This window comes from Astatotilapia calliptera, chromosome 2 (assembly GCF_900246225.1).
Source record: "Astatotilapia calliptera chromosome 2, fAstCal1.2, whole genome shotgun sequence".
NCBI classification, from domain to species: Eukaryota; Metazoa; Chordata; class Actinopteri; order Cichliformes; family Cichlidae; genus Astatotilapia; species Astatotilapia calliptera.
The window spans coordinates 6,854,860-6,873,317 of NC_039303.1; the positions used below are offsets into that span (position 1 = coordinate 6,854,860).

At 38.5% G+C, this 18,458-nt stretch overlaps 1 protein-coding gene across 3 annotated transcripts in view; it reads right to left on the reverse strand.

Moving 5' to 3' along the window:
* fstl5 (follistatin-like 5) overlaps positions 1–18,458 on the reverse strand; it is a 198,847-nt gene that overhangs the window by 116,397 nt on the left and 63,992 nt on the right. For all 3 annotated transcript variants that reach the window (XM_026182979.1, XM_026182971.1, XM_026182987.1), the window contains exon 4: positions 12,029–12,277. In XM_026182979.1, the coding sequence (XP_026038764.1) occupies positions 12,029–12,277 (249 nt within the window). The remainder of the gene's footprint in view (positions 1–12,028; positions 12,278–18,458) is intronic.

The following is an 18,458-nucleotide window of genomic DNA, read 5'->3' on the forward strand; positions in this document are numbered from 1 at the left end:
TCCAGCCACGTACCCCTTGAAACATGTCACCCTCAGCCACATACCCCCTACTACGAACGATTCTTAATTAGTGTCTATAAATACATTGCAATATCGCATGCATAAAAATAAATACTGCACAGTCGATTATTTCTCACCACCAAATGAATTTATTGATATTTTTTAGTAATGACAGAGTTTTAATAACAAACTTTACTACTTAATACTAGCAGTGTATCAAAAGATTTATTAGAATTCACTTTTTTGTCGAGAGCATAAAGGCCATGAACTTTCATTAAACAGAACTTTATTTAATGTGATGGATGTGCTTGAGCAGAGGCACACAGCTCTTCAATGTTTGGCTCAATTTGGGAAAGGCTGAGTCTTAAATCGTTTTCCACACAAAGTCTTGCTCTGTATTTTGTTTTCATGTTTGTTAAAGCAGAAAATCCCCTTTCGCATAAGTATGTGGTGGCGAAAGGCATCAGAGTCTTGACAGCGCGTTTAGCCAGCGCGGGCTGTTCAGTGCGCAGCCCTATCCAGAAATCCGCCAGGTTCTTTTGAGCGTGTTCAACTTTTAGAGATCCATCTGTGGCGATTTCAATTAGGCTCTCCTGGTCAGACGGTGATAACGAAGTAGGCATGGCGGTGAACGGGTGACGTATCCAATCATTTGAGCCGCCCGTCTCTGGGAAGTATCGGCGTAACTGCACCTCCAGCTCCTCAAGGTGCACGTTACATTCGCGCTTTACACTTTTAGATAGTGTGAGATCATTAGAGCACAGAAAATCATGCAGCACAGGAAAGACTTCAGTGTTGTTTGTATCCAAGCAGTTCTTCCAAAGGTTTAACTTCTTTATCATGGCCTCAACTTTATCTTGAACATTGAATATAGTTGCAGAAACGCCTTGTAATCTGAGATTGAGCTCGTTCAGACGAGAAAATATATCACACAGATAAGCCAGGCACGTAAGGTACTCTTCATCATGCAAATGTTCAGACAGCTCAAAGGGATGGTTATTGAAGAAAACTTTAAGTTCATCCCTCAACTCACAGAAACGGGTCAGCACTTTCCCTCTAGATAGCCAGCGAATCTCTGTGTGGAGTAATAATGTCTCATGCTCGCTGCCCATCTTATTGCACAACGCAGCAAATAAGCAGGAGTTCAGCGGTCTGGCTTTCACAAAGTTAACCATTTTTACACTCGTGTCCAAAACATGTTTCAAACGGACAGGTATTCCCTTTGCAGCAAGAGCCTCTCGGTGGATGCTGCAGTGTACCCAGGAGGCATCTGGCGCGACTGCTTGCACACGCGAAACCACACCTCCGTGTCTCCCAGTCATGGCCCGTGCGCATCAGTACAGATGTGTCCAGCTTTTGAAAAATATCTGCGGCAGTTGTCCTTTGTTCCAGTGGTTTACAGAACAGCATGTCCTCCTTGATGGTTCCTTCATGAATGTAGCGCACATATACGAGAAGATGCGCCAGGCCAGCCACATCCGTGGACTCATCTAGCTGTATTGCATAAAATTCACTGTGGTGCATGCGCAGAAGTAGCTGCTGTAAAACATTTTCTGACATTGCATTGATGCGCCGTGAGACAGTATTGTTTGATGATGGAATGGACTGTATCATCTTTTTTGCCTTTTCCCCCAACATTGTCCCTACCATATCTAAAGCAGCAGGGAGAATGAGGTCCTCCACAATAGTGTGGGGTTTGTTGTTTTTAGCCACTCTGTAACTGACCATGTAAGATGCTTGTAGTCTGTTTTTATTCATAAGATCTGGCACCTGAATGCAGGTTTTACTTGTTGAAAGTGATTTTAGCTGTCGCTCAAAATATTCCCTTGGTTTATTTTTCAAATGGGGATGATTTGTCTCTAAATGTCTGCGCAAAAGTGAAGGTTTCATTGAGTTCTGAGACAATACTTTTGCACAAATAACACACTGTGGCCGGGAAAATCCACCAATATTTATACACGTAAACCCCAGCGAAATATAATTGTCATCATATTTGCGCTTCTTTGATGAGGTTGTGTTACAGTCCGAGCTGTCATGCTTTCTCCCACTTTGACGCTCCGCATCAGACACTTCATCACTTTCCACATGGCTGGCTCCAGCTATGCTAGCCACTTGGCTAGTAACCACAGATACATCCCTGCTAGCATCCAAATCTGACGAACACATTGTTGTTGAACAATCACCTGTGCGGTCACTGGAAAATGCATCTTCAGACATGAGCTTATTGGTTGTTGTGGCCGGTGTCTCTGTGGTAGGGCCTTTTTTTCTTGTTAACCACTTGTCCATTTTCGCGCTGCACTGAATGCTTGGAGGCAACTTCAACTGTTAGGTGTCAGTCATTTGGGTCATTTGGGCAAATCACGCCCATGTATTTTGTCAGAGCTATTTTTTTGCTGAACACCAGAGGGTGGTATATAGTCATGTATTTAACAGTCAAATAAAACTTCATTAGCGCAAATTTCGGCTTTTAAAATTTTTGATCCCCACTCCAACCCCAACCCACGCGTACCACCTACAGCCACTTGCGTACCCCCGAGGGTACGCGTACGGTAGTTTGGGAACTACTGCTCTACAATATTAAGAGTTGATTTAATGTCCTTAACAATTTAGGTTTGGGGGGGGGGAATATTTGTTATTCACTGGAGTTTAAAAGCAAAAACTCTTTCTCACCTTTTGTTATAAGCCAAGCTATGCATGGATGCAAAAATACAAGGGACACCTAAAATCTTTTTGATGATCCAAATGGTGTGCTGCTCCTAATCACTCTTCTTTTTTCCTTACAAAGAAGCAGTAGATAAATTAGACCCAGTGGCAGCCAGTTTTCTCTGCTTGCACGTTCCAAGCAAGTCAGTAACATCTTCATATCAGTGCCACGTATCAGTAACATCATACATTTCTCATCCATGCAACATTCCCCTATCCTAGTCTGTTTCTTTAAGACTGTCAATCACTGCAGGTGCCAAGTCATGTGATTTTGACATCACTTTTGGGGGGCAGCCTCATTCACATTTTTTCATATACTGAAGCACAAATGATGCTAACGTAAACTTACAAACAGAGCCTAAGTGTAACTATTACAGTCCTGCATTAAATAAAATAGTAATAATAATAAAATATGATAGAATGAGTCTACTTTGGCACTCAGCAGGGCAGGAGAACAGAGTGGACATGGGAAAAAGACAGTCTTTGAGTGTCGTATCAAATTTGGCAAATGATTAATATCAAAATGCTTTTAAGGCTACACGAAACAAATATTTTTCAGACTGAATTACAAATCATTCTCATAAGCCAAGAATTTGCTTCAGAGACAAAAATTCTATCATCAGTCCCCTTACCCCAAATCTTCTTACTATCATGTATGCCTTCTGCTCTGACACATACAGTGTGCCCCTTATATATTTTATAGTTAAGATTACTCAGATCTAATTGGTTTAATTAATCTGAGCCCGTCTACCTTTCACGTTTTACTAACTGTTGACAAATATGTGCATATCACAAATCAGTCCCTCTGGGTGCTTCAAGAAGCTACTTTGTTTAACTGGGTCATGGATTTTTACAATCAGAATTTCCCATCTTTTAACAGATTTAGCGCAACGATATTTTAAACATGCAGCATTATGTCCATGTGTGTATGTATAACAATGTAGGTGCTAGAGATCAGTCAAATTTTAACCAATCTATGCACTGTATTGTCTGAAGTCTGAAGTCATGGTGTTTCAAAGTGGTCTCAAATTATACCGCAGCATGGAATCTGCTATTTCATGGCTTTTTAATGATGTTTTACGCATTGCTGATACTTTTTACTCCATTCTTGTATTGCTTGATCTCACTGCTATTGGCTGCAGACTCCCATCTCTGCAGGACCTGTACACCTCCAGGACACTGGGGCGTGCAGCTCGGATCTCAGCTGACCCTTCTCACCCTGGACACAGTCTGTTTGACCTGCTCCCCTCAGGCAGGAGGCTCCGGTCCATTCGCACCAGAACCTCTCGCCATAAGAACAGTTTCTTCCCCTCTGCTGTTGAACACATGAACAATAACCGTATGACTGTTCCCACCACTAACACATGACCCTACGCTGTGTTCACTGCATCATTCCATGTTTGGCACTGATCACCACCTGCACTCATGTATATATCATGTATATATCTATCTATCTACTTAGCACTTTTAATTCTTATTCTCATTTTTATTTTCATGTCCATTTAAGCTTAATTTATAACAGTATTTATAACAGTATGTTTGCACTGAAGCACCGCAGCAATTTCCTAATGTTGTAAACAGAGGTGTGGACTCGAGTCACATGACTTGGACTCGAGTCAGACTCGAGTCATTAATTTTATGACTTTAGACTTGACTTGAAAAAATGTTCTAAGACTTGTGACTTGACTTGGACTTTTACACCAATGACTTGGGACTTGAATTGGACTTTAACCGGTTTACTTGAAAAGACTTGATATTTTACCCCAAATATAAAATTTAACATGCATATTATATAGAGATTGAAAATGTGACGTCATTCACGGGTAGAACCGCAAAGGATTCTGGGAACTCGTGGCAAGCGGTACTAGCGCACGCAGGCTTTCAATTAAAATCAGTTACACAGCGATAAAAAGAAACACAAAAATGTCAAGAAGCTGTTGTATTATTAACTGCAATAGCCGGTCGCATGACAGCCACGAGAAGCTGACGGGTAAAGAGATCGGTTGTTATCGGATTACGTCGTTGAAGAGAAATTGTTCGAGCCATGTTTCCAAAGTAACAAAGACGCGACGGATGGTCTGGATTGCAGCCATTCAAAGATCAAATATAACGTCCCAGAACCCTCCAGCTCACAGGTTAGTCTGCTCCAAGCATTTACACGAAGGTCAGTCTGCTGTTGTAGTTAACATAATTGGTGATATAGGTTACAAGCAAGTCTGGCGCTGAACAGAAATTGTGGCGCTATGCTCCTTTATTTATTGTGCATAAATAGTGAATTGTCCTGACACAATATTGCGTTTCGCTTCTGTTATTATGGTACATTGACAAAAACATATACTTTTATTCACAGGATAAAACAGGTTTTTTGTATCACTAATTGTCCAGTACGATTACAGCATACAGTCTTATTGTCACTGCTACATTTCTGTGATGCTACCAGAAATTATTTCCACTACTAATTAATTACCATTGAGCTCAAAGGTCCTATTAATAAACGGTTAAGGAATGTGTATTTATGACGACGATTTGTGAGACTGGTAAACTTATGATACGTACGATGGTCTTTCGTTCTACACGGTGCATTTCAAGGTCCTGCACCCATCTGTCGGTAAACTGTACCTGGGCTTGTTGCAGTGACCGGAAGTTACTAAACTTCATGAGTGTATGCACTCACTCCAAGAACCGTATGATTATAAATATGCATATAAATATGCTACGATGAGATAGCGGACTTCATCTAACTAGCAAATGTTGTCCAGGCTACGTTGGTGATGCAGTTCTTTTTAATGTGTATGATATTTTTGTCATGCGATTTTAAAGCCGGTCCTACAACCGCATCCAAGAATAACATGCAGCTTATCTCAGAACTGTCGGTGAAAATTATTCTTGGAGCTAAGTTTAATTGAGCTGCATTTTAAAGAGGTGCAATTTCACAATTTGTGTATATTTTCTAAGTTCACTATTTTGTCATGTGTTGAGAAAAACACAGATTTTAAAATTACATGGTCTAATATTTACATTTAGCATAACTGCAACATTATTTTTTCGTTTTTTTTTTTTAAAGACTCGAAAGGACTTGAAATTCAAAACCCGCTCAACATTTGGCAATAAAACCCTTTCTTATTCTGATTCTGATTCTATGTTTTTAATCTGTGGACTATGAGACTGGGTATTATTGTCCATGGCCATGACCTAAATTGGTTCAACTTTCATGGAAGTCTTTTCCGACTAATGATCCTGCTTTCAGCCACTGGTTACTTCCCTTTTAAAACAGCCTCTCTGACATGGTAAATTCAGGCCTAATTCTTCTAATTCTGTTTTTATTATGTATGCCACCTCTTGGGTCTTCATTCAGAAAATATAACACAGCCTATTACTTGGTGATATACCAAATATTGAAACCTGAAACTGAAACTTGTGTGTAAAACCTTGAAGCTGACATTTTAGTCATTTTTAGACAGTTTCACTTCTGCCCGTATAAGAAGTCTCTAAAACCGTAAATCGTAAATCCTATTTAGAGAGCCTATGTTATATTAATCGTTTGGTAAAATTAAAGTTACACAAGAAATATCTGTTATAATTACTATATTACAGCAAGTTGCTTCAAAATTCAAGATTATCAGCAGAATAAAAACAATAATCACCAATCACAATACCATGGTAAGGCGATATAATAAAACAATATTAAACATCTAGAATATATTTCAATTAAAATATTTTGACACTAATTCTAGCATGAGAAGGAGTTGTGAAATTATAATGTATATCTTGTTCATTAACAAATACTGGAAAATTGTAACTCTGAAACATGGTCATGTATTTGTTCGGTTTATTTTTGTTTTGTTTTTTAATCCAGTAACCTTGAAAAAAACGCTGGACTGAACCACATGATCTTGCACATGTTCACAGGAATGGAGAATTCATTTATATTCTGAGCCTATGGCAATAATTCTAACTCTATCAAATCACAGAGAAAAAAATGTGTCTTCTTCCAAAATGCTCAAACCAATATGTTATGCAACTGCCAGAAGTCTCCAGCACACCATTTCACTTCATACAGGTATGATGTCAAGTAATAACATCAGTTCATCCCCAAAGCTGAAACACAGACAGGATCAAAGAGTAAAACTTCATCCATCTCGCAGCATGCAACAGCAAAGTAAGTGATGCAATGCAACAATACAGTTAGTAGTAAATAAAAAATTAAGAAGGACTGGTGCAGGAATTTTACTGGAAGCTGAATGTCTAAAGTTTTTCCTCAATGTATGATCTCCCACATAATTGGATGCACTTAATGCACTGTAACCACTTGCTTGATGTGGCGCAACCGTAGCCCTAATTGTCTCCACTTGTGGCAATTGCTCACTGCAGAGATTGCTCGTCTTCATGCCCACATTGCCCTCCACAGATTGGACAGGCTTTTGTGCACCACTTAATTTTCAATCAGATTCGATCCTGGTTAAGTTGCCGTGCAGTGTGAGAGGAAAATGGGGGTCATGTGTTCTCCCCGGTGCTAACGAGAAGCTTCAGTCAACACATGGCTGTCATTTTTTATCCTGTCTTTCATAATAGATAAAAGGCCCAGCAAATGTTTGGCTGACAAGCCCTGTCCATTTCCAACATAGATCCATCCAGCTAGGACCAGAACCAAGAGTGACTCAACTTTTTATGCATATGGATGTCAGTTCAAAAGCAATCATTTTCATGGCTCTATGTTAAAGCTGGCCTAGAGGGCTAATTGTCTGTCTGTCAAATTAAAATGAAGCAAAATCTCTTGCTTCAAGAGATCCTGGGCTTGTCTGCTGATGATATGTGGTCTCATTAAGACATCACAATGACATTTAAATAACTGTACAGTTTAACAGCATCTATTAATAAATCAAGGCACCATGGCATCATGGGTAACGCTGATGAACATATTCAGATCAGCATTTAGATTTTTTTTTAATTCTCAACTATCATATACCATATACAGTACTCAAGGGAAAACTGAATATATAAGTAAGCGCTATATAAATGCAATCCATTATAATTATTATTATAAGTAATATAGATAGTTAGACTAACAAATGTGTGTTGGTATGTGATTGGCAGATGACTGTTTGACAGTCATCATTTTATCAGCATCTGTATAGCCAACAGCAACAAAAATATGAACCAATTTGTCCCAGCCAACAAAGCGTTAGTAGCTCTTGCATGTCATGACAGTTATAGCATTGTGTTTTGAAGTAAACAACCAATTGTCACCTAATACAGCAAGATTAATATGTTGAACAGTATACCGCACCTTATGCTGTATAAGATAAACCTTCTGTGTATTAATTCAATATTCAACAGTAATTCAATATAGCATATCTGAATAATACCTATGATTCGCATCCAAAGAAGGACAAGGGCAGCATCAGTTTTAAAAAAGCCTTTAGAAAAATATGCGCCAAACATGTTCATCATAAACCACCTCCTCAAATTCAACACTAAGATCCTAGCAGCATGAACCCAGTAAACTTAGTTTCAATTCATTGTTTATTGATCAAATATTGGAACTGTGAACTACTTACCTTGATTTTTTTCCTTTTCACTTTAGAATGACAGATTATGCTTGAAAGTGTTAACCAAGAAGCATGAAGGGAGTGCATATCTTTGCCAATATCTATAGTTAGTCATTATTCCTTGTCTATTCAGATTTATAATCTGATTTTTTCTAAATGACTTTCTATATACTGCTTATGGTAAAAACAAACCGAATAGAGGAAAAATGTATATTGTTTCCGAGCACGGCAGGTTTATTAGCATTAGTCCCTCCAATTTTGTAAGAATTCTTTGGTTTAAACAGCTTTCTTCATTAGAGAAAAGAAGAAAAAGAAGCTTTTCACAAATGGCTTAGCTATCTTCCAAATCTAAATGAAAGCTTTATTGTATATAATAAGGTAACTTTAACTCTTTAGTCTAACATTAGATTTGTCAGATCTTCAGTCTTACATTGTGCACAATCAATAATGTCATGGGATAAGGGACTTGATTTTCCTTAGCCAAGCAATAAATATCAGCCTGAATTTATGCAATTTCAAAAAAAGAAGTACAATGTGCACCTTACTACAGTTTGCAGCACAGTGGTGCAAGTGATGCTTAAAAACTTAATTACCAATTCTAAATTTGCAATGCTGTGGTAAATAAAATGCCATATACACCAGTCCAATTCCATTCCCCAATTAACTGTTCAGTAACAATATCTGGGGATGTTTTGTTTTGTTTTTTTAAGTAAGAACTGGCCATTTAAATCATCCCTGTGACAGAGCACAACTTGACCCTCTACTAATGAAAGCTTTAATACAGCTTTAATCTCACTCATGGTTCTGATTGGTTAATTGTTAGTCAACCGACAAGTTGATGACTGTTCTTTTTTAGAAACTGCTGTTTTATGTCACAGCACCAAAAGAAACAGTCCACAGTCTCAAAGGTCTGGACCCAAGCAAGCGCTTTAGAGGCAGCTAATGCTGAAAGAAGGGAGGAAAAGTCATTATTATGCTATGATAATGAGTATATATCTTCCTGTTGCTACATAAATTGGACCCATTACCTGGAGGACAAATAATCAAGTAACATATTTAACATGCCATTGAGGGCACATTCTGCTTTACCCACTAATAATCCCTGGATCATAATTACATCTAGATCTGGCTGTAAGCCCTATTACATTTGCTCAATTATTCCTTTCCTCTCGCTGCTATGCTGCCTTTTGTACTTGCAACAAAGAACAAATTCCCTGAAGCTGTCTAACATTTAAGCAATCGCTTTGTTTTCCAATGTAAAGTTTAAAATCACAAACAATTTTTAAAAATATAATTTATGGTTTAATTTCTAAATATTTTAAAGTGCAGAGGAGAAAAATAATACTGTGATTACTAATCGCTCCAACAGGCTCCTGTGTCCTCTCCCTGGAGCTTTTATCCGATGAGAAATTGATTACATATCAGTCACAGCAGAAAGAAAAACTATCCGGACTGAACAAAGGATGCAATGTTTAAAAAAAGAAGGAAAAAAAAGAGCCTTTGTTTCCCCCCCTTCTTTTGGCTCTTGTTGATCTGATATTGATCACCTGACACTGGTCAAATATCCCACTCTGCATTCCGAACAGATGCTGATGAGTGGGGAGGGGATAGCCTGACAGGACAGGGCACATGTGGCAAGCTAGTTAGGACAGTCACTCACAGGAGGATCATTGATCTAGATGCCGTTTTGTGTTTTTAGGATAAAATGCATGCTCAAGTGTTAACACTGCCTTACCTGCATCGCTTTTTTGCTCCCTTAACGTATTCCAAGTCATGAGGCTGCAGTTTTAAGATGGTTTGTATGCCGGCTCTTGTATTGTAAAGGGAATTGATGTAAATGCTTGTTTTCCTACCTACACTTAGGCTTTGTTCATCTTTAAATTGAACATTTCAGTAGTGGAAGAAGGCATACTTGGGTAAGGAGGATGTGCTGTTTGTTTTTGTTTTGGTTTATTTTGGTTTTACATCCCGAGAATGTTGTCCTCAAAACTCTCTGTAAGGAGGACCGCAGAGAGTTTCATGTGCGACACTATATAGATCCAAGCACCATTCCTAGTCTCTTGTGAAGTTACTTTTCAAAGTTAACAAGTATGTGGAGAAACCCTGTCAAATCAATGCAGATGCAGTCTCTCATGAATATTATGCATATGCTGTATGTGAGGATTTTTCATCAATCCCCTTTGACCTGAAAGGAAAAGGTGCAGAGTGTCAGGAGCTTTTACTTCAGTGATGTCTAGCATTGTGAAGGGAGAAGAGCCTGTTTCCGGGGACTAAGAATAATTGGTATGTTTATACAATCAATGGTAGAATGCAGTCAGCCTTCTCTGGGGAAATATGAACACAACAGCACTACCACCTGCTCCTACCTCTAAAGTGTGCTTTGCAAACCAGAGAGAGCTATATGACTGGTTTCAGGTAGCGTCCTCTTTGTTAAGCTCCTTTCACTATGCGGTATTAAAACGGTAGTGTAAATGTAAATAAAATGTCATGGATGTCTGCATGTTCAGTAATGTGTTAATTTTGATTTGGTTATTCAGGCAGATTTTTTTTTAACATCATCTGCTTGAATTTTGACATGACATATCTAAATGTGAAGCAAAGCATGCATCTTTTTCACAACCATAACTGTTCTGCTGATATCTTGCTAATTACTATGCTGCTTTTGATGTTTGCTTGTATAAAACTCCCACATGAATTCAACAACATCATTATTTTCTCTATGACAAGATGAAAATGCAGATGCCATACTGGATAACTGCTTTACTGTGTACATGTTTACCTACACCAACCATGGCTCGTTAAACAGGCTCTGACTCACAGTCAATTTTTGTGAGAAAGAACATATTAATGACAACAACAAATTTCTATATGTTGTAATACCCCATAAAATCATCAGTTGAAATCTATGTGGAAATTTCCACTCCGGATCTGGGATGAGAGAGCTGAGTGTAAAAGCGAAGCTCTCAATGAGCTGTGGGTCGTGACCGAAAGAATGAGATCGTGAATACAAGCGGCGGAAATGGGTTTCCTCCAAAGGGTGGCTGGCCTCTCCCTTAGAGATAGGGTGAGAGGTTCAGCCATCCGGGAGGGGCTCAGAGTAAAGCCGCTGTTCCTCCACATCGAAAGGAGCCAGCTGAGGTGGTTCGGGCATCTGACAAGGATGCCCCCTGGGCGTCTCCTGGGCGAGGTTTTCTGGGCATGTCCCACCGGGAGGAGACCCAGCACACACTGGACAGATTATATCTCTCGGCTGGCCTGGGAACACCTTGGTGTTCTGCCGGATAAGCTGGAGGAGATGGCTGGGGAGAGGGAGGTCTGGGCTTCTCTGCTTGGGCTGCTGCCCCCGCGACCCAGCCCCGGATAAGCGGAAGAAAATGGATGGATGGAATTTCACAACAGCAAAGATAGAGACAAAATGTAAAGTTTTTCTAGACGTTTCCTACACATGCAATTTTTATCGCCAGGTAACCACCATATTTAAGCACTGCCTTTAAAAAAACATTGCCCAAATAACCTCTCAGAAGTATTACCAAGATGACTGTCAAGTGAACAGATTTGCTTAAAGAAGATTTGCTCAAATCAGGACTTTTTACTGATGTAAAACATTGTTACAATAAGCAGTGGGTGTATCCAAAGGTATTTCTAATGGCAACTTAAATATGTTAAATCCTGCAAGTGACGGGGCCATTTTGACTTCATATACTGTTCATTACTAAAGGTACAAGGTGGACTAGATAACACATCTGTCATGAGAAATATGTCACAAAGCTTCTTACCTTTGTAGAAGCACTCTTCACTGTGCATGATGGTAATCCTGTGTCCTCTGATGCACGAGGTTCGGTGGAGCTCACAATGGTTCTGGTAGAGTTTCCCATCTGAACCGCACACCGGCTTGTAGTGTGGTTTGCAGTGATCCAAGCACTTGCACTCCCCTTGGTCGGTCTCATGATTGACCACACAATGGCGTCCCAAGCCACAGTACTTGTGTTCACATGGACCCGGATAGCTGTTGTGCACCATAAAGCCTAGAAAACACACAATGGGGCGTAGAGCATTACACTTCTGTCTGACTTTAACTCGTGATCTAAACAGGTTCCTGCCAGACACAAATCGAAAGCCTGGATTTAGGCTCCTGTCAAGGGCTGGATCTAATTCAGGCTTTTTCCCTGTCCCCTAGCCCCTCGGGGAATTCCCATCAATACAGGAAGGTGTTTTTCTCAACTCAAAGTGTCAGTGAGATCCATAAATTATGCAAGTCAAGTTCACTGTAAACCATTCACAGTAGGAAAAAGCAAAGAAATACATTTCTTTTTTTTAATTCATATTTACACCCATGTGTCCTGAAAACCTCCCACTGAGTGGACTGATGAAAGAAAATGATTAACTAGACAAGCATATTTACAATAACAATCAATCAGTCAATCAATCAATCAGTTAACTTTAGTAGTTCAAAGACTCCACCCTTATGGTGAATGGATCCAGCAGCTCTTTTATTCCACTTCTCTGCTTTGAGGTTTCAAATATTTTATAAGCCTAGGAATGTGACAAGAAAACAGTGCAGTTCTATAAATTTGGGATTCACTGTCTTTGCTTCACTAATGAATATTTTCATTGTCGTCAATACAAGCTACAGAATTTCTATGGTCTTTTGATGGTTTCTATGATCTTGGTCTACTACCTAGGCTAAACCTTTTTCAGCGTGGCCTATCTAAGCTAACATCTAACATTGGCAAAAGTGCAAGAGCTACCTAAAAAAGATCAATATCCTTTACACAAACTCGTTTCAAATTTTTGATTTAAGGTTATCATAATGGGAAATTTTCCCTGTGTGCTCCCTTCTTAGGCAAAACTCAACATACATGTGCACAGAGGTTCAAGAGAGAATGTAACTATAACTGTGCAAAAGAACAGGAACAGGAACAATGAGAGTCATTCACAGTATAGTATAGTATAATATGTGACACGGTATTATTATTTCATTTCTAAATATCATTTTGTTCTGTAGAACAAAACCATGGTAACCATGAGAACATCTTTTAAAAACCTGGTGTTTCATCTCAATCGTAGCGATTATTTCCTACAAGATATAGACTAGTGATAATGTCATAATTAATCAATATATAAACTTTTCCAGTATTATTTTTGTTGGTATTCATTATATTTTTCTAACCATTTGGATCTTTTAAAATAAATTATGAACTGTTTAAGAAAAGTCCCTAAATGAATTAACAGCTCCTTACCAATTAAGTTGACAAACAAGGTTAGAAACAAGGTCAGTATACTTAAAACTAAACTAAACTTAAATGGTAAAAAAACCCAAAGAAAACTCGATTTTAAGAAAAAAGCACTGATACATTGTTGTGTTCCTAAAATGAACTAAAATGCAGACAAACTCTTGTTAGCTTTAGGTTTTGTCAGTTTGATCAAATGTGGCAACAGAACAAGGATGAGGAGGCTTTGGTCCAGATGTTTACTGGCACTTGACATGTTTACAGGACAGGTTTTTGTACTGTGAAAGCCATTACAGATGAGCATGTCAATGGCTGCATAAGAGGTGAGTCTGAAAATTATTTTTATGCACAAAATACAAGCATGACTTTTACAAGTCCAGTACGTTAAGGCATCAGTGTTTGTCTGAACGTAAAACATTTTGCCATGCCAAACACTAACCATATCATAATAAATTGAAAGCTTAAACTAAACGAACTAAAACTAAATATTTCAAACAATAAATATTAAATGGACCCACTCTTGAAACTAACAAATTAAAAATGGATGGAAAGAAAAAATTTGAAATTAAATATGAATAAAAACTCATGAAAAATACAAAACTCTAATAACTTTGATTGGAAACCACAAGGAGAGGGTTTGTTTACAAGGTCAATGTGCCCCTCAGTGTACATGTGCAGTACCTCCACCTTGCTGCAAGTGGGAACTAAATGACCAGAAGAGATGGAGCAGCTTGTATTTTGCAGTAACCAATGTATTTTCAAATAAAGTGACCCTTAAAATAGCAAGGGCTACAATGTCATTCAGTATTCATTGAATTCTAGGGTTAAGGAATTGAGGATTTAAAATGAAAAAATAACCAAAAACCGTATGTGTGAAAGGTGTCCTTGAGTAACAGATTTATTTCTGGAAGACTATAAGGTTGCAGTTCTGCAACAAACCCTGATCTCTGACCACTGTGTGGAGGAGGGGAAAATAGGAGGAAAAGACGTAATAAGAGAGCCAAACATCACAGCTTATATGGTGATTCAGCAGCAAACATAAATAAAATCATGAAGCTGTGTGATTTGTGAGGATGACTTCATTTACAAGGGGTTTTATGAGTGCAAGATTAGTGTGATTTTCTCTGTGGTCTGCCTTTTCAACCTGTATGAACACTAACACGACTTGACAGGCCACAGATCAGTCCGTACAGTAACCCATGAACCATATCAAATATATTGGCTTTCTAATAGCAGCCTGCCCGCTCTTACATTGCCCTTTGGAATAGTCCACAAGAGGCGGAGGGGTATGTTGAGCGCAGAAGGAAAAAAAAATGAAAAAAATAACCTCAATCATACCTCTCAAGGCTGCACCCTGATGAACGTAAGGGAAGTCAGGCAATGACTACACGGAAAATGATTATAGCTTTGTCCACTACCTACTCCAATAGAGAAAAGGTCACTGTATTTATAGGCCTTAGTGTACCCTTATTTAAAAACTACCAAAGTAATAACACTACCCTGCAAATATAGTTCAACCTTTTTCTTTCACATGACAAAAGGGACATCATAAAGGCTGTAATAAAATATAAAATAAAAAAAACAAAATAAATAAAAAGAACACATACATATTTAAACACACACACACCTTCATACAGACCACCAACTGGTGTTAATGAATGAAAGCCCACCATGGCAAACAGCCTTATGGAGGAGTGTCATGAATTCTGTTTTAATGAACACAATCGCAACATGCCTTGTGCATATTAAAGAGGTGGAACTGGCTTTATGACTATGAAAACACACAAACACACACAATACAGAAGAGCCAATAGCGATACAGTTGTTTGATTGATGTACTTCCCTATCGAGGCCCTTACACTATAAGAGACTATGTGTCACAACAAGCTGTATCTTCCTTATTTGTAGTTATTTATTTTCTATTTTCTCCAGCTTTATCAGAGAGCTGGAGAAATTCCTCAAATATTCAACATGAAATTAAATGGAAATTATTCTCATAACAGATGACATTTTTTTAAAATGTTTTATGTGATCGATAGAAACATTTTTCAGTTCTGAGAATCTGCTCTTGTTCTGGGTTTTTAATCATAGTTTTTAAAACTACATCTAATTTTCATTTGAGACAATTTTGTTTTTTGGCTCAGTCCTACTCAAATACAAATAAGACAGTAATCTCACTGCAACTCATAGGAAACCCCACAAAAAGAATTTGCGGATGCAAAAAAAATTTCACATTCAATGACCAAGTAGTTGCAGCGACCAACTCTTCCCCCAGATATTGAGACTGCAAGGTGATTGCACAGGTCGCTGCTGCAAAAGCAGGAGGCAACCTAAAAATTGCAGTTGAGCTAAAACTGATTGTGATCACTTAAAGTCTGATGAAAGTCTCCAAACAATTCCATCAAATTGATAAATGCGGACAGATGGCAGAATGCCAACATGCTGCAATCGATTTACGTCATTCTGCACCAATGAGTCCAACTTGACTTCACTAGTTGTCAACTGGTTGTACTCTGGTTTAATTACTTTATAAAAGCAAGGTTGTTGATCATCAATGTGATACTTTTATTAAATTCCCTAACAACTACGTTGCTATTTATGGAGATTTTTTTTCTGTTTCAGATCTATGAGGTTTTGGCTAGACTCTGAATCTATGTAGTTAATGAGAATTTCTGGATGCAGACAGTACAACAGGACCCCAATCATACACAGATGACTGATTACACCTTATTGTCATTATATGTATTAATAGACCTCTCTGCATTGAATCATATCTGTTATTAACCTCTGTCTCTCTTCCACAGCATGTCTTTATCCTGTCTTCCTTCTCTCACCCCAACCGGTCGCAGCAGATGGCCGCCCCTCCCTGAGCCTGGTTCTGCCGGAGGTTTCTTCCTGTTAAAAGGGAGTTTTTCCTTCCCACTGTCGCCAAAGTGCTTGCTCATAGGGGGTCATATGATTGTTGGGTTTTTCTCTGTATCTATGAAGCGCCTTGAGGCGACTTTTGTTGTGATTTGGCGCTATATAAATAAAATTGAATTGAATTGAATTGAATTGAATATCACCACCTATCATCAAAGTATGGCAACTCATGGCAAGTTGTCACAGACTCTGATGCCCATCTTCATAGCAACCATTTCTAAAAGGACAAGATCGTAAGTTCATTGCACAGAGTCATTATAATATTGGCCATGCAATGGTCTCCGGTTACTGTTTTGTGACTATAGCATTTAATAAAGTTTAAGTGGCTTACAACCAGCTGAAATGACTTAGCTGTGAAGCAGATTGGGGTTTCAGAAAAGATAAAAGTCAATAACAGCATCCAAAGCATTTCTTTGCTGCCGAGAAAGACACTCACCCCCCTTACATACACTCTCTTCTGTATTGGGAATAATGAGAATGCATGATAGCTATCAAGAACAACGCAAAGAAAACAAAAATGTTGGTGTTTAGCAATACTACAGTCTTTACCACTTTAGTTCCAGTTCATGTTTAAGAGTAGATTTTAGTACATACCTATACTCGAACTGACTTCTAACCCATATTTAGCTATCAACTCTTCCAAAGCATTATTAAAAAAGTAGATTAAATATTAAAATAAGAGCTACATTTTGTCTACTTTGCCTGAGAATTATCGTAACAACTAGGCTTCTACTGGTAATGTTCACATAATGTAATTTCCTCTCCGACCACTGTCACTGCAGAGCACCGAATATCTAAAAAATATATAATGTCAATGCATTTTTGTTTTCCTTCCCATTATCCACTCCTAAAGCAAGATTATTTCTTACATAGCTATTTCGGCAAGTTGCCAGTGAACATACTGCATTAAGCATTTCATTTACTCAGAACCATATTATCCAATGCAAATTAGCTGCACATGATCACAACTCGTAGATCACAAAGTTTCACTTAATTTCCTCCACATAAGGATGCCCAACTTAACTGGAAAACTGTCATGTAAAATAGAAAAATAACAAAATAAGGTGTAAGCAGACCAGCATGCACAGATTTTACTCACGCTGCACACAAGCTGTTCACTACCAACCAATAAATATTGACTACAGAGAGGTGCTTCACTGCATTAATTACAATCTATGACATATTTAGCTTTGAGCGGGACAGTATAGTGCTCGATTCATTCACAGAGAAACCAAGATCAACACCATCTATTCACAGACAACCGCAGCAGATGGTTATAGAAATGCATTAAAGAAATAGCTTTGCTTCTGAGACCGGATCCATTACATTCTTTGTCGTTAGCATCACTTTATTCTTCCATTTATTAAAAACAACTTTTACTTTTGTAAAGTCTCCTTCTACAGAGATGGATATGAGCGGAAATCACAATAGTTTCAGGCTTTTGTTTTTATGATAATAGTTTGTATAATTATATGTATTTAAAGACAATGAGTCTAGAGATGTTTAAAAAAAACATACTGCATAATTTCAAAACTTCCTAGAACATCAGAAGAATCAGCTGAAAGACTTCTACAGTTTCACTTTTGAGGCTTTCAATCAGAAGCCTTCATGAATATCTACCTTCAGTTTTAGCAGTCACACGTCAGGGTAAACAAAATGACTTAAAGTGGTGCGCCTCATTCATATCCCAAACAATCCCCCCACACATAGCCCGCATTATGCTCTATCCGTCACAGAGGATTTAGACGGGATACAAGTGTGTACACTGTGACCTGATTGGAGCCAGTCAATTTGCTAGTTTATTAATTCCCCGCGGTGCACTGGCGTAATGATTATTCAGTGAATTTGCGTCGCACAGCGAGGCATCCTCCGTCACCAGCAGGGTCAGCGAAGGGCAGAGTCATCTGTTATCAGTATGCACATCCAACTGTCTGGCCATCAGCTGACAACAGAGACAAATGAGGGATCGTACACAGCAATTCCTTTATTGATGACCTATTGTTTTTCAAAATGTGGACAGAAATCCATGATGCCAAATCTTCAATGGGACCCT